This window comes from Mytilus galloprovincialis, chromosome 3, assembly GCF_965363235.1.
Source record: "Mytilus galloprovincialis chromosome 3, xbMytGall1.hap1.1, whole genome shotgun sequence".
In the NCBI taxonomy this organism is placed as follows: domain Eukaryota; kingdom Metazoa; phylum Mollusca; class Bivalvia; order Mytilida; family Mytilidae; genus Mytilus; species Mytilus galloprovincialis.
Window position 1 is genome coordinate 84,948,077 of NC_134840.1, and position 18,086 is coordinate 84,966,162.

The following is an 18,086-nucleotide window of genomic DNA, read 5'->3' on the forward strand; positions in this document are numbered from 1 at the left end:
TTAAGATGTTTTGGCCACTGGCCTTGTTCGGTTTCTTTTTTTCCCTCTAACCTAGATGACAGACAAGTTACTTTTCACAATTGTTAAGACTGCTTAATATACAAATATTTTTTTATAATGGTATAACATCTATGATAACTTTTACAGCAGGATTTAATTTTTGTTACGTACCAAATGATCTGTCTGTCATCCTATTATGTATTAAACATGTTTGTATATAAACAAGCTATAAATATTATTTCAATGTTATATATCTCCGCGGGGTACCATTTTTCTGATGTTAATTAAGGAAGTAAGATAAGCTACGATAATATTTGTCTAATAGAAATTGTCAAGGTTTTTTTTAGAAGGATGTCTTGGTAGCATGTGCCAATGTTACAATAATTAATATTTTTTTTATTTCTCAATAAATGAAAAAAGTAATTTGTTTGTAGTTTTTGACTTGATAATTGTCTCAAGGTCATTGTTGCCAGTTGTTTTTGCCTGATATAAGGGTCACATGACTCTGTTCAGAGTATTTATTGGTTGTCCATATTCTCGGCAATGCTAATGTATGAGCTATTGACACTTATCAATTTATAGTAGAAAAATGTTGTCACCCATGGTTGATGCTTATAATGTTAGGTTGCTGTCATATTGACCTTTACCCAGAATCATTATTGATTATTATATTTATCAACTAGAGATACAATGAAGTTCAATTTGAACATGTAACCATTGAGATTTTTTTTTAATAATTGGTTTTCCCGTTTGAATGGTTTTACACTAGTAATTTTTGGGTCCTTTATAGCTAGTTGTTCGGTGAGCCAAGGCTCCGTGTTGAAGGCCGTACATTGACCTATAATGGTTTACTTTTATAAATTGTTATTTGGATGGAGAGTTGTCTCATTGGCACTCACACCACATCTTCCTATATCTATAATGTGGTAAAAGAGTCTGTTATTCTAATGATTGAAACAAAAATTATTTTAAGTATGGTACTCCAAAAAGATTTTGTGTGAAATCACAGACAATTAATTACTGTTAATCAATGGTGCTTTATCAAACATTTATCCAACTGGTCAAAACAAGTTGGTGACCTTCTGCTGTTGTTTTTTCTATGGTCAGGTTGTTGTCTCTTTGACAAATTCCCCATTTCCATTCTCAATTTTATTATTATATTGGAGATTTAGAAAATTATAGCCAAGGTTATACATACTTTATATATTTATTGTGTTATTAAAATTTGCTGTTACAAAATATTAGAAATTATTATAAATTAAGGAATGTATCTCCCTCATGCAAAGCTCTGATTCCTTTCACGGATTTGGCTATACTTTTTGGACCTTTTGGATTATAGCTCTTCATCTTTTATATAAGCTTTGGATTGCAAATATTTTGACCACGAGCATCACTGAAGAGACATGTATTGTCGAAATGCGCATCTGGTGCAAGAAAATTGGTACCGTTAATTTTATTATAGATATTACAAGCTAGATCAGGGTTCAAGTGTACTTTTATATTGATTCCTTGGTATGTAGTAATAATCTTTGTCAGTCAGTTAATTATAAATATGTAAATAGGCATGCTAGATTATATTTGCTACAGACAATTATCACATACATATTTCAGGGTAATAATTTGTTCACTGAGGGAGAATGATACTTTTATCCCTGGTTACAAGTGGCCATTATGATATTTTATGGCATTTTGTTTGCAAACTGTGTTTTATTTAGAGTCCAGACACTTTTACAGGATTTTATATGACATTTATAACACATGCTTACATGTTGGAGCGCATGTTTGACCACATTTTTCAGCATTTTTAGAAATCAACACCCTTTTGTTGAGCCTTCGACCTTAGTCAAAAAAGTGAGACATAGCGATCGTACATTCCGTCAGCGGTGGCTGCGGCCACAAATATCCACTCTGAGGTTAAAGTTTTTAAAATTTCAATAACTTTCTTATACTATCCTGGATTTGTACCAAACTTGAACTAGCTAAATTGTTTATGATCAAAAGCTATTTATATCTGGAAGGAAATTTTGTTAAAATTTTGTACCTGTTTTTCTGTATTTTTCATATAAATGGACTTAGTTTTTCTTGAAGTTAACATTACATACAGTCCGCTGTTAAGGTTTAAAACATTTATTTAATTCATAAACTATCCTGGAATTTTACCAAACTTGGACAGAAGCTTCTTACAATCAAAAGATAGTATCATTAGAAATATTTTAATTGATTTTTTTCCTCATTTTGTTGAGCCTGCGATTAACGGCAAAAGTAGGCGAAACACTGGGTTCCGCGTAACCCTTACAAATTTTTATTATGATCTTTCAAAGGTTATTATAAAGGTGTTGTTTATACACAATATATTTCCTTAAACATATGCTAAGTTAATCTTTAAAGTGCAAAAGGAAATTCATAATGCTACAGTCAAGCAACTTCATTTGTATTGGATCTGGTTTTTTTTTGTATTGGAAGCTTTTTAGGTTGTTACAAAAATGCAAGCATTTTAGAAAAAAATCAACAAATCAAGCTATCATTTGTGGGCTCTTTACAGCTTGCTGTTTGGTGTGAACCAAGGCTCTGTGATGAAGGCCATATTATATTGACCTATAATTGCTTACTGTTAACACATTGTGACTTAGATGGAGAGTTGTCTCATTGGCACTCATACCATACCACATCTTCTTATTTATATTTGTATTTTTTTGTCAAATGCTTTAGTAACTATCTTAAGAGTGTTATTTATTACAAGGAAATGGGTTCACTTTATATGATAGATTTCTGCTGTGCAGTATCTGTTTTATGGAAATAGGAAATGTTCATTGTTAATTCTTATATCCTTGTCTTTCTGCATAAAAACCTACAGTGTACATGTATTTTACTTTTTGAGTTGCAGCATATTTGGCTTGTAATTTTGGTCTGGATGTCATATAAACTGTTAATTTAGGAGAATGAATTCTAACAATTTTCAATTGAAAATGCAAAAACTCATTATTTTTAACCGGATTTTTGTGACAAAAATGTCGGTTATTGATTTGGGGATGTACGGCGGGCGGCCGGGCGGCTGGGCAGTCAGGCAGTCGGGCGGCCGGGCGGTCGGGCGGGCGGCAATCAAATGTTGTCCGTGCATTAACTCATGAACGGTTCAGCCAAAGCTTTTAAAATTTTAATATGTTGTTACTGACAACTAAATGAAGGTCAAGTTCAATAATGGCGATTTTGACATTTACCGTTCAGGAGTTATGGTTCTTGAAAGATTGAAAAATGGAGTTTTCAGTCGTGTCCCTGCATTTAAGCATGAACTGTTCTACCAAAGCTGCCCAAATTTTAATATGTTGTTACTGATGACAAAATGGAGGTCAAGTTCAATAATGACGATTTTGACTTTTACCGTTCAGGAGTTATGGTTCTTGAAAGATTGAAAAATGGAGTTTCCAGTTGTGTCCGTGCATTTACTCATGAACTGTTCTACCAAAGCTTCCCAAATTTTATGATGTTGTAACTGATGACAAAATAGAGGTCAAGTTAAATAATGACGATTTTGACTTTTACCTTTCAGGAGTTATGGTTCTTGAAAGATTGAAAAATGGTGTTTCCTGTCGTGTCCGTGCATTTTCTCATGAACCATTCAACCAAAGCTTTTGAAATTTTTATATGTTGTTACAGATGACAAAATAGAGGTCAAGTTCAATAATGACGATTTTGACTTTTACCGTTTCCATTCACGTTGTTGCATTTACTCATGAACCATTCAATCTAAGCTTTTCAAATTTTAATATGTTGATACTGATGACAAAATGGAGGTCAAATTTGATATTGACGATTTTCACTTTCACCATTCATCAGTAATGGTTCTTGTGATATTGCCAGGACACAAATAAATATTAATAAATTCGGTTTGCTGTCGTTGTGACAGCCTCTTGTTACAAATAAAGACATAAAAACAAAACACAATATGTACAAAATATAATCAAAACATTAAGGTGATATATAAAAAACGGGAGATGTGTGGTAAAACTTATAAGAAAGATAGCAACCCAACACGTTTACCATTGTTAACATCATACGTTATTATTTTTACAGAGATTGGTAGAACAGCTAAGAATTAAAGAAGAAAGTCGAGGATTTGTTGGACAGCCATTAAAGGTAGGTCAAGGATATTTGAAGCTCTGAATTAGATTTACGGGAACAATTGTGTTCATTTAGTCTCTTTTCTTGTTCAATATAAGTTATATAACAATATTTTAATGAAATGTCACCTGGCACATTAGGTCAATTTACACAGTAACCAATATAAAATCTTTCCAACAAACCCAGTGTATTTCCATTCTCAATTTTATTTTTTACAGAGTTTGTCTTTAGTGCCGTGTGGAGGCAGTAGAGTGCCTCCCGGTGCTTCAGGTTTATGCTCTTATAATATACTAGATTATGGAGTGTGTGTCCGAGCGAGAACTGCTCTAGTTCATTACTTTAGGAATATTTATCAAAAAGTAGTATGTTTTTTATTTGGTCGGGTTGTTGTCTCTTTGACACATTCCCCATTTCCATTCTCAATTTTATTTTATACATACCAACTATTGAGTTTTCATTGAGATGTTACATGCTATGCTTGTTAGTGATAGATAGTCTTTGTCATCAATCATTCTACTCTTTTTTTGCCAGGTTGCTGTCTTCTAACTTGCTGATTTATTGACTATTCCCCTATTATCCTTTCATATATATTTCTTATTATACGACCGCAAAAATTTTAATTTTTCATCGTATATTGCTATCATGTTGGCGTCGTCGTCGTCCTGCGTCGTCTTACGTCTTGTTTTAGATTGGCATATCATATTCTAAAGATTCAGCTGTTTATTATATATTTTAGATTAAAGGAAATACCTAAAATGAACAAGCTAAAAATAACACTAATTCAAGGTCTCTTTTTTTAATTTTTATTTTGAAAATGTGAACTTCTCAGACCAGATGACTGTGTTGATGTCATATTTGGTAATTAGTATTTTTACGTGTTTTGGAAAAAGTAATGGATTTTTATTGAAAATTGCTATTTTAGTTAGCAACAGTGAAGTCAACTTTCACTTTTTATTAAATTATAAATATTTCTTTTGAAGGCTTGATGTTATGGTGATGTTATGATTGTTTATTATTTTTTTAGCAACATCTGTTACAGAGGAAGCAACCAGCAGTTAGTCCTGAGAATATAAATTCAAGTCTTTCTCCACGATCCCAGACGGCAAAACAATGGGGACCTGCAAAACATGCCAATAGAAATGATTTCTATGATCTCATTAGGTAAGGCAGTTTCAGATGCTGGAATGTGGTAGATTGCATTTTGTAGATTTATTAATGTTGTTTGTTGTTTGTTGCCTAAATTCAGTTTCTTTTGGATTTTTCATGCAAAATATATGTATAAAAATGATTGTTCAACTTAATGAAACTGTACAAGAAATAATCAAAACTAGTATCTCAATTGTTTGTTAAACAATTGAAAGGTCTTTCTTGTAAAAGTGATATTTTCGAAATGTTATTTGTACGACCTTTCGTTTGATATACGACAAGCATACCTGCTGAAACTTTTCGCTTTTTACACTTAATGACCTCATCCGCCTACATTTTCGAGATCGAAAGTATGATATATGTAACATAGACTTGATGATCTTTCATTTGATTTGCGACAATGCCATGTTCTAGAAAGTTTGATTTTTGCACTTAATAACCCCATCCAACTGATTTTTGGAGGCCAGGAATTTGATATATCAAATGTATGCATCATGACCTTTCATTTGATATACAACAACCTTATTTGTTTTTTGAACTCAATGACCCCACCCAACCAATTTTTTGGGGGATGTCAATTTAAAATTTGAAATGTATGCTTTATGTTCATTCATTTGATATGCGACAACCTTAATTACAATCTGAGAAATTTGAATTTTTGCACTAAATGACCCCACCCTTCCCCCTTGGATGAAAAAGGGGTTTAAAATTTTCATTTTTAAGTAGAGTTTATTGAGACCTTCAATTTGATATATCAAATGACCCCATTTGACAAAGTGCCTAAAATGATGCAATATCAACTCTGCTCGCAAAATTTCGAACTGCATTACCTCTTAAACGACAATAGATATCTCAAATCTGATAAATGATAAATGATCTGCACTTAAAGGTCAACATTGTAGAAAAAAAATTGGTATAATTCCAAAGTTTATCAAGGTCACAATGAATCATCAAATATATGATGCAATACTAAACTTGAGAACCGGAAGTCGTAGAGACATAAGACTACCACCATTTAACTCAGGACCACTTGACCTTTCAAATTTCACGAAGTCAAGGTCATAGTACACTTTGAAGGTCAAAGTAAAATTTCATCATGACCTGACAATGACCTCAAATTGAAGGTCTTAAAATACTGTTAATTTTTGCAGTATATAGTAGGTTGCTATCTGTTTCCTTTCATAAGATATTCACACAAAACTATACTTTTAAGAATTATTCCGTTGTAAGTTTTGAACAGATGGTCGGACATTATTGAGCTTAATGTATAAAATGTAGAGCTCGTCAGAGGAACATTTTATACACAGTATGTATGCAGCAAACTCTTATCGTTTTCCTAATATGTAAGCTTGAAATTGCAGCGTAAATTTTTTTTGCACTCTGTGACCTTTAACCTTGGATGCAAATTAAAGGTCACATGAACTAAAGATTATTGGTGAAGATCCCAAATCTCTACGACATCTGGTTCTCAAAATACAAATTTTCAAAAATTATGTATAATTTTTCCAGGGAAATAACTCCTTTAAAGGGTTGTTAACAAAATAAATGTTTATGTTTATCAACATTGCCATCTGTTCTTGTACATGCTGCCATTTTGAAATTGACTCTATCTCAAAAACGTTTTAAAAAAAATGCAAATAAAGGAAATTGCTTCAAGGAGATATATATAACTCGCAAAATGAATGATGAAATCCTACGCAGCCTCATACAGTAATACATCATGATGAAATCTGCCTATCATCCAAATAAGGTAATGATATCTTTAAAAACAACGTGAGGGGGCCATGTTGTAAAAAAACAATAAATGGAGATAACTTATAAAGAGGATTATGAAATCCTTAACAGGGTCATCTGGTAATACCTCATGATGAGGTCTATCAATAGTCCATATTTGGTTTTGATAACTTCAAAAGAAACATGGGGAGGCCATAAAAAAAAAAAATGTTGGAAGAAAAAAAAGAAAAAGAAAAAACATTAGAAAAACAATAAGGTCTTTCCTCATGTAGGGGAAAGACCTTAATTTTTGAGTAATATAGCTGTTGCTTCTGTTTTATTATTGCATAGCATAGAAAAAAGTCGGAGGGTTACAAAGCTTTAAGGAAATATAAAAATTTATGACAAGAAAAATTATCCTTATATATAATGTTATTTACTTTTGAGACGCATAATATACTTTCTATGGTTTCAGTTCAAGGACAATCTCAAAATAAATTTTCTATTCAAAGTAAATCAATTTAAATAACTGTATTTGAAGAAATTTGTTTTTTGATATACTGCTCTTTTAAGGGATCATTATGATCAAAAACTTATTAAGAACTCCCAAGCTTTAATCAGACATAAAACTTGATATCTCTAATCACTTCGTTTACTTTGAATATTTTGCATTCATGTAAATAATTGATTAAGTTAAAGGTAAATAGAAACGTTTTTAACAGACATACATAATTGTCATGATAAAAGGAATTTCATGACCTACTTTGTTGTTGGATTGTAAACATTTAATGAATGAAATGTCCTGACCTTAGCTCTACATGATATCATTCTGGGAAGGTCCCTAAAAATGAAAATAAATGCTTTCATAATGCAAAAATAATGAATTGGTTAAACCTCAAAACTTTAATAAAGATTAAATCACCAAGAACCTCAAAAACATGAAAAACATATAAAAAGGATAATAGACAGATAATGGTGGCCAAAGTTTTGACCTTATAAATATAAAAATAAGAAGATGTGGTATGATTGCCTGGGTATGCTGTATTACAATAAAACCAAATTTACATGTCAGCCATTATGTTTTGTAACCAGTAAATTACTTGTTCAGATTAAGATCGAAAGGTGGAATTCTGATAAATTCATCGTTATTTAATATGCTACTTGAAACATGGTGTAGATGCAATTCAAACATGCTAACAATTTTATAAAATGATTCTATAACAATACAAATAAAATAAAAAAAACTTGAGATAAAAAATTTTTTGGTTTTTTTATCAGGACTAATCCTAGAAACTTTACAGTGGTGGTAAACAATGGAGTGACAAGGTCAGAGAATTTATCTGGTTTAGCAAGTTATGATGAGGGTCATAATAGTGATGGCATGTACGCTGAAGCCTTGGCGGATGAGGTGACGAAGATATCTACACATGACGTAGAAGATTCTGCTTTAGAGGACTGTTTTAGACATGTTTGCAAGGTAATACTGTGGAATCTAATGCAACAACGTTTGTAACGTTCATTTTGATTGGATAACGTCACTTATCTACATGGCAGATGGTATATGACAGATTTTAAATTCATGTTTTAACGTTGTTTTCTGTCAGTTTCATTAGAATGGAGATAACAATATTGTATTTTAAGCTCTGACGGCATCAATTGGGGATCTGATGGTCGCAAATACCCGTTTACTGTCTCTGCTAACGCGTTGCCAGTAAACTTAATTTGCGACCATCAAATGCCCAATTGATGCCGTCGGAGCTTAGAATACAATACAGTTATCTCCTAATTCATTATTTGTTTGTGGGATATAAAGTTTTTTGATTTCATGGGTTGTAGTGGTTGGTGCATCGGACTACTAATACAAGGGTTTCTAGTTCAATCCCCGTTCAGGGGAGAAAATTTCAGGGACTGAATTTTGGGCTCTCCCTTGACACCATTTGCGAGTATGGTCTTGAGAAACAATGATAGTCAGTCAAAGGTGACAATAAATGGCTACCCATTGTTAAGAGAGAGTCCTATCTCTTGCACGTAAAAGACACCCTTGTAGATTTTGAAAAAGAGCAGGCTAATGCCGCTACAAGGACGCACTCACACCTGCAAAAATGAATGGGTTTCTGTATAATTTTTAAACCAATTCATTCCAAAGAAATTTTTGATGGGCACTCCAAGGGCACTGAAACATGCTTGAAATACCAACAAAAAAATAAACAAATGTAGGCAATCTAGATACTGTTTCCTAGTATGGATTATATTTTGTTTTAAATGAAGAGTAATTATTATGCTTATGGAAATCAATTTAATAAAATTTATAAAATTGTCATTGCATGTAACTAAAATGTACCAGTTTGGATTTTATGCACACTAAACAGTATGTTCTCTTGTGGTACATATGTAGCATGAAATCAGCATCCAATCTAAAGAACAATTACTTTCAGGAAATGAATACACATTCTTTAATTCAAGTTCCAATATTCGATTATAATTGTTATTTCAGGGTAAAGTAGAAAATATGCAGACATTATTACCTTACAGGAAGACACAGCAATTAAACAGATCACAAACTGCATTTAGTACAGGTTTTACTGTAAGGTAAGATTGTAATTACAGATAAAGGTTTTGCCATGCAGCAGACAGTCAGACAAAAGTTTCATTGATTTGATTTCAAAAAGATACAGGCAGATTTGATCAATGAAAATTTCTCTATCCATTCAACAATCATAGATGTCCTTCTTATAAACTAAAAATAGGACATTTTATCAATGTTGGTCTTTTTTACTTAGGCTATTTTGGAGTGTTTAGAGACTATTATTGCTTGCCAACCAAGATGGCTTCTTTGAAATAGCAATTGAATTTTAAAAAGATACAGGCAGATTTGATCAATGAAAATTTTCTTTATCCATTCAACAATAATAGATGTTCTTAACATAAACTGAAAATAGGACAGTTGTTTTTGTCAGTGTAGGCAATTTTGAAGTGTTTGAGGACTATTATTGCTTGCCACTGAAGATGGCTTCCTAATTGAAATATAAATTAAATCAATATTTTGTTTTTTGCATAATATGGATAAGAACAAAAATTTATGATCAAGTGACAATGTCCAAACAAATTCTTGGTAGATAGTTGAAAAAAAAACACTATCGATTATCTAAACCATTTCCAAATTTCCTTCACTCTTGATTATTTGAAAAATTATATTTTCTCATGTGATTATTTATTTGTGTGAAAGGAGGCAAAATTCTATGCCTTGTTGAATTTCTAAGCTCTAAAATTGTTTTAAATAATTTTCTTATTTTTTTGTTTAACAGGAGTTACAGAAATCCCAAAAGTGCAGAAATAATGGCTAACTTTAATCAAACTGGACGTCCAAAAACAGTACCATCACAGCCAAGTCGACCACTGGTGCCCAGTCCCTATTTCTTTAGATATTATAGTAATCCATATACAAAATATTCATTAAGTGCTAAAAATGGAAGGACTACTCCATCTTCTAAGTTTGAAAGTAAGTTTATGTTTTTTTATTGTTTGGTTATCTGATGAAGTGTAGAAAAACCAGGTATTTTGATGAAATGTTGATGAAAGTGACAAGATGAAATTCAATAATTTCCAATCATGGTGGTGAATTTTTAAAACCAATGTTGTTAGCTTGACTTATTATAAGGAAAATATTTTAGTTTACCGGTATGTTGAAGAATTACTCTAGAACCTCTCTTAATTTTTAATGGTATATTTTTTTACAAATAGATAATTAGATTGAAAAAAAATCATGATTAATGTTTAAAAAATCCATATATAAACGAGTTACCTTCTAAGCTAGGTTTGACAGACTTTGTAATGTAAGAAAACAATATCTTGTCATTTTTACTTGATAATCATTAACTTTTAGAGTAGGACAAAATCTTTATGTAATTAAATTCTAGGGAAGTATTTCAAGAAAAATTTAAGAAAAATTCACCTCTGAGGATATCCCAGTTATTAAATAAAGTTTTCAAATAATAAAAAAGTATCAACGGTTTTCACTAGCATCTAGAGAATCGGCAAATTCAAATTTCTTATCAAGTCCTATGATGTACAGGACAGTATGCGTTCTTTGAATGATTAATCCAATAACAGGAGAACATTCTTGTCAGACAAAACTACGTGGAGAGGAAATGAGATGTAATTGTAAATATAAGAGAAGATAATTAGGTACCACCTATCGGCATATACTGCTGTAACTTCATATGACCTATATATTGTATTTCCATATAAGGACATGGTATGATAAGGACATTTTGTGTCCTAGTTTTTTCACTGAAAGATGTACTTTTGATTAAGATTTCTATTTATGTCTGCAGCAATAATATCTAATCCAAGTATAGACACTTCCAATTTAATGACGTCCTGATAAATGTGATTATGAAGTTATAAAAAAGATATTAAGAGTTTTCTTTGGTAATAAAAACTAAAACAAGACTGCTTGAGCAGGTCAAAAGGGAATGTTTGTTTTCAATGTTTAAAGGATTTTTTTTTCATTCATTCAAAACAGATTCTTCCATTTTATACTCTGTAGAATACAATATTTTTCATCTCTTGATGGTTAAATTTTCCGATTTGCTTGCCAACCCTTGCATTTAAAAATTTGAAATTTAACTACCTTGATTTGATAAATATTATAATTATGGCAGTATTGATATGGAAAATATTTACAAGAATAATGAATAAGCAGTGCTTTCTATTTTAAAGCTGCTTCATATTATTTATGCAGACAAGCCTTCAGATATTTTATGTGCTCAGGAATAGCAAATGTATTGTCATAAGTGTAAATTATTCCTAATTGTAGCGTCATTAAAGTTTTACAAAGTGATATTCTATTTTGATTAAACAATTATTATATATTTTACTTTTATATTTCGTAAAATGCTGCTTGAATTTATATTTCAATTTTTTAAAAATTAAAGGGATATAACTCTAGGAAATATCTGTAGAACAGTGTTTCTCTTTAGATGGTTAAATGATAAGCAGCTAATTTCAAAATGTGTCCCTGAAATCAATTCTCCTAAGAGAGCAATATACTTTACATATAAAATGATGATGGGAGTTTTTAATGACCTTGACTGGCTATACAGCCCTCACATGGTCAGTCCAGTGTATATAAAAGGAAGAAATAGTTATAAACATTTTATTTTTATTTACAGTTAAAATAAGTAAGTCCTGTCACCTTCAAACTAAAAGGCTGTTTGTTTATTTCACGAATTTTGTTTATCTATTCATAGTAACAGTCTGTTGCAATGCAACCATCAATCAATCATTTTTCTGAAATACATTTAGAAAGCTGTCATTGCAATAACACTTGTTGTGGGCTTTGGCCATGTTTAGCAGTCACCAATCAGTCAATCATATTAAGCGCAAGGGAAACAACTCTTGGAAATTTTGACAGAACTTCAGATTCATTTTAACTAAGATGCGAAGTTTTTATGATAATGAGTGATCGAGGAAATACAAAAGTTGATGCATGCAAACTAAAAAAAAAAATCATGATATTAACTTTCTGTTGATGATATTTCTTGATCCACATAAAAAATAAAAGAAATCACATTATTACACACTTCAAAAGGGTAAATAATTATAATTTGCATAAATAAGAAAGCAAAAAACTGTGTTTATAATATTATCATATCTCGATTTCCTCAATACAACCACTCACACTCACTCTTGGGTGAAGCATATGTGTATTAAGATCATCATGCATATATATGTCTATGTTCATATGAAATCAGCATTAAAAATAGCCTTGCATCATATACTGAAATAGTAAGGTAGTTGGGGCTGATTATAAAGGGTCAATTAATGCAATAGTGTTCAACAATGCTAGGACTTAATCGAGGAACATGCACATGTTTATGTTTAACCCATAAATAAAGTTATTAACCATGATTAAAAAGGTTTTTATCACCATTTTTTAAGGCATTTTGAACATAGTAATTTAGTTCAGTTATTGTCTATAGTAAAGTTACCAGGCGCATTAATTTCTGTTTCAGCATTATAATTGGAAAATGTTTTTCTTAATTGTGATGACCTTGAATATATAATTGAGGTAATTCAGAGTGTAAATTGCCCAGGTGGCAATTGCCGTGGAAGTGATAACTGTTAAGATGTGATGACTTCAAGCTTTGTGCTTTTGCCATCACTTGACATCTGTCTTCCTACATTGTCTTCCATCGTTGTCCTCTTCCATCGGTTGTGTAAGTTATTTCAAACATCTTCTACTCTGAAACTACTGAACCAGTGAAAGATTAAAGCAAAAAATTACTTATTAGAGATTCTGGCAGCTGGTGTGTCCATGGATCTCATTTTTATGGACGCTATTGCTGGAATCTTCTTTGCTACTTACACTTAAATGCATACCTTTTGTTGTTTTGAACAAAAGTTCTTTATTAAAATGTACATGAAATGAATTTGATTGGTTAATTGTTGGTTATATCAAGTTCCTAAAAAAACCTATTCTGTATAAAGGGATGAATATTAAAACTTTTCTGTTATCTGCCACCTATACAATGGCTCAAATTTAGATTTTTTATTTTGGAGGATAAAAAATAAAACCTTATGGCGCAAATGAACGAAACCATCTGCGAGTATGGTCTTGGGTAAACGATGATAGTCCGTCAGAAGGGGACGATAAATGGCTGACCCGTGTTAAGAGAGAGCCATATCTCTTGCACGTTAAAGACACTCTTGTAGATTTCGAAAAAGAGTAGGCTAATGCGGCTACAAGGCAGCACTCGCACCCGCAAAGTGGAAAGGGATTTATATAAGTTGCAAAACTTGTTTCCCAATCCACTATAAATAAATATGTTTAAACTAAATGAACGAAAAATTGCAATATTTTATAAATATGTTTAAACTAAATGCAGAAAAATTGCAATATTTTTTTAAATATCACAATTGCAATGAACGCCTCAATAGCTAGCACTAATGACATGGTAATAACATTGATCTAATCCAAAGGATAATTAATGTGGTGACTGAGAAAACTAAAAACATGCATTAATCGTATTTTGTTGTTGCTTAATGGCAATCCCTATTTTAAAAGAAGAACACTTTACAAATGGAATCAATGTTAATGAATGGTTTTAACCAATTTCGGTTGTTTAATTTGCAACAATTTATTTTTCATTTAATTTTCTAACTTTTATATTGATATATTCATATTTGAAAAGATTCAAATTAAGCAGTCCCAAATAATCAGGCTATTTTCCTATTCACAAAAGTCATGTTGATAAATTGCTCTCAAAAGTTAGTTGCTTACCAGTAATTTTGAGGTCCCTTTATGACCTTTGATTCATGTGTAAACAGCTTTAAATGAAAAAGGGAAACTTGGAAATTAAGAAATTGAAAAGAATTATGTAGATAGAAAAAAATAATGACATCAGAAAAGTTTGATTAATTAACTTTGTCATAGCTCTGCTATAATGCTCAGTTGTAATTGATTGAAATTTGCTGTTATGCAATTTTTGAAATCATTTAAATTAAGGAATATATCTCTCATTCATAGCTTTAATTCTGTGACCAGATTTGGCTATTCTTTATGTCCTCTTTGCTTTTATAGGCTCTTCAACCACTTTAACAACTGAGGCTGTCCCTATGTATAGGAATAGTAGATCTTGCCATAGATAGAAAACAAGTGCCTGTGTCCTCAATGTTGTGTTAATAGATATAGGAAGATGTGGTATGAGTGCCAATGAGACAACTCTCCATCCAAGTAACAATTTATAAAAGTAAACCATTATAGGTCAAGGTACGACCTTTGACATGGAGCCTTGGCTCACACCAAGCAGCTAGCTATAAAGGGCCCCAAAAATAAGATGTCCTCTAAAAATTACTGACTAGACATCAATAGTTGAAATGTGAATCTAATGCAGTAAAATTGGTACTGTTAACCTAACTTCACATAATTCCAACTGTCATATAGCATTTTATCTCATAAAATTCAATGCAATCAAGATTTATTTATTTGTCATTGTCATGGTTTTTCAGATCTCATAATGATTTCTCAGATGGCAATGTGATTAAGTTTTATATTTTCGTTGATAATTTTATTTCTTTTATTTCTACGGGGCAGGATGTAGAATAGACAACCATCTCACTATGAAGAAAAACAATATATCGCAGGAAAAGGTTTTTTTTTATTGTGGTTCTTCAGGGTTTAGATTAAACTCTGTAAATGATTTTTATCATTTTCATCATTTTAAAGCAATTTGTGTTAATAGATTTGTTATTGATTTTAATTAACAAAAACTGTGAAAATATGAAAGTCAATCAGAATAAGGATTTATTATTTTAAGGCGAAATTGTGTTAATAGTATAGTTATGGATTTTAATTAACAAGAGCTGTCAAAAAATGAAAGTTAATCAGAATAGAATCGACATAACTGTCAAATATATGAGAATTAATGCAAACTGTAGGTAACTATCTAATTAAAGCTATTTGATTAAAGCTGGAGTTATTTATTAAGTCTAACTGTAGCTAACAGTCTTATTCAAAGCTATTTAATTGGTTCTGTAGTTATCTATTCGGTTGAATGGCTTACAAATATCTAAATATTAACGTAGAGTACACCTGCATACATGAACTTATCAATCTTAAAAAAATGCTTAATCTTGTAGGAATATCTTTGAAATTCCTACAGGAAAATTGGGTATACTCCAGCTGGATTGTAGCAGGAATGTGCCTGGAAAAAAGAATTCCTACCAGAATTTCTGAATATTTTTAAATTTTTTTTAAAGGAGTTCTTAGTGAGTTTATTATGCATTAAGATTTCTCTTTTTTATGTGAGGTTATTTATTTAGATTTTTATTAAATCATTCAATCAATCATAATGCTAAAACTGCTGAACTTAAGCTGCACCAGAAAATTAAATAAAAGTCTGCAATGCCGTTGTATCTAACACAAATTTGAAATGATGTCTGATATTTGAAATGGTATGAAGTGAGTAGTTAGTTATGCTCCGTTGAAATTTTATTTTTGAATTACTAATTTTATGCTTTTTCAGTATTGAAGTTTAATTTTGACAACTATACTCAATCCAGGCATGGTTTAAGATAGGGCACACCCCAGTGCAAAGACCCCCATCTCTCCACTTTAAAAGGGCAAAAGTCAATACAATGTATAGGTAAAAGTAAAGCCAATTTTGTGTCAAAACAAGGTCAGGAACACCCCCATATAATTAAATACAATCCTGGATAATAGTCTGCAAACTTTTATTTATTTTATAAAACTTTCATGACCTGAATGACCAGTGAGAACAGAAAGGACAAGGTACAATAAGGCCTGTTTTTGCCCCCCCCCCCCCCCCCCCCCCATATTTTCTTATTTTTCAAATTTTGTTTTGAAAGCTACTTATCACCTTATAATATTCCCTTGGGTTCGAAGTTTATTTAAATGAACTTCAAAACCATTAATTTCAGAAGAAGGGTGAGATTAGGGGGTTAAAAGAGCATCTAAAATGCCAAAAGAAGGAAAAACTACAATTTTTGGCCATTGTTTCTTAAAATTTATAAGCGTGTGCCTATCTGACCCGGAGAAAATTATGGTGATTTAGTCAGCAAAAACAGTTCTCATGACATGAGAATAAAAAAATTCCCGGGTTATGTAGGCGCAGGCACTTAAAAACTAAAAATTTGTTGTACGGAACACCTGTAAAGTGAATAATAATTACAATATTTGAATAATACATGTAACAGAAAGTTTACCGCCCTCACCTCACCCAGTTGTTAAAATTAGTTGTTTTGAAGTTCATCTAAGCAAACTTCAAACCGGAGGGAAAATCTTTACATAATAAGTAGCTTTCTAAGGCAGAATTTAAAAATTGAGAAAATGTAGGGTGGCCAAAAACAGGCCTTATTGTACCTTGTCCTTTCCAAGTATATTTCTTAATATGGGGACGAAGTCCCCTGTTACAGTAGAAAATTCAATAAAAAAATTTTTTTTAAAAATTGGGAAAATTTCCCTAATTTTTAGCTCACCTGGCCCGAAGGGCCAAGTGAGCTTTTCTCATCACTTGGCGTCCGTCGTCGTCCGTCGTCGTCCGTCGTCGTCCGTCGTCGTCGTTGTCCGTCGTCGTTAACTTTTACAAAAATCTTCTCCTCTGAAACTACTGGGCCAAATCAAACCAAACTTGGCCACAATCATCATTGGGGTATCTAGTTTAAAAAATGTGTGGCGTGACCCGGTCAACCAACCAAGATGGCCGCCACGGCTAAAAATAGAACATAGGGGTAAAATGCAGTTTTTGGCTTATAACTCAAAAACCAAAGCATTTAGAGCAAATCTGACATGGGGTAAAAATGTTTATCAGGTCAAGATCTATCTGCCCTGAAATTTTCAGATGAATCGGTCAATCGGTTGTTGGGTTGCTGCCCCTGAATTGGTAATTTTGAAGAAATTTTGCTGTTTTTGGTTATTATCTTGAATATTATTATAGTTAGAGATAAACTGTAAACAGCAATAATGTTCAGCAAAGTAAGATCTACAAATAAGTCAACATGACCAAAATGGTCAGTTGACCCGTTTAGGAGTTATTGCCCTTTATAGTCAATTTTTAACCATTTTTCGTTAATTAAAGTAATCTTTTACAAAAATCTTCTCCTCTGAAACTACTTGGCCAAATTAATCCAAACTTGGCCACAATCATCTTTGGGGTATCTAGTTTAAAAAATGTGTGGCGTGACCTGGTCAACCAACCAAGATGGCCGCCACGGCTAAAAATAGAACAAAGGGGTAAAATGCAGTTTTTGGCTTATAACTCAAAAACCAAAGCATTTTGAGGAAATCTGATATGGGATAAAAATGTTTATCAGGTCAAGATCTATCTGCCCTAAAATTTTCAGATGAATTGGTCAATCGGTTGTTGGGTTGCTGCCCCTGAATTGGTAATTTTGAGGAAATTTTGCTGTTTTTGGTTATTATCTTGAATATTATTATAGATAGAGATAAACTGTAAACAGCAATAATGTTCAGCAAAGTAAGATCTACAAATAAGTCAACATGACCAAAATGGTCAGTTGACCCGTTTAGGAGTTATTGCCCTTTATAGTCAATTTTTAACCATTTTTCATAAATTAAAGTAATC

At 31.8% G+C, this 18,086-nt stretch overlaps 1 protein-coding gene across 6 annotated transcripts in view; it reads left to right on the forward strand.

Moving 5' to 3' along the window:
- Positions 1 to 18,086, forward strand: part of LOC143069212 (uncharacterized) — a 96,697-nt gene that overhangs the window by 15,348 nt on the left and 63,263 nt on the right. For all 6 annotated transcript variants that reach the window (XM_076243737.1, XM_076243740.1, XM_076243739.1 and 3 more), the window contains 5 exons: positions 4,072 to 4,134; positions 5,144 to 5,280; positions 8,257 to 8,455; positions 9,473 to 9,567; positions 10,284 to 10,477. In XM_076243737.1, coding sequence (XP_076099852.1) covers positions 4,072 to 4,134; positions 5,144 to 5,280; positions 8,257 to 8,455; positions 9,473 to 9,567; positions 10,284 to 10,477 — 688 coding nt within the window. The remainder of the gene's footprint in view (positions 1 to 4,071; positions 4,135 to 5,143; positions 5,281 to 8,256; positions 8,456 to 9,472; positions 9,568 to 10,283; positions 10,478 to 18,086) is intronic.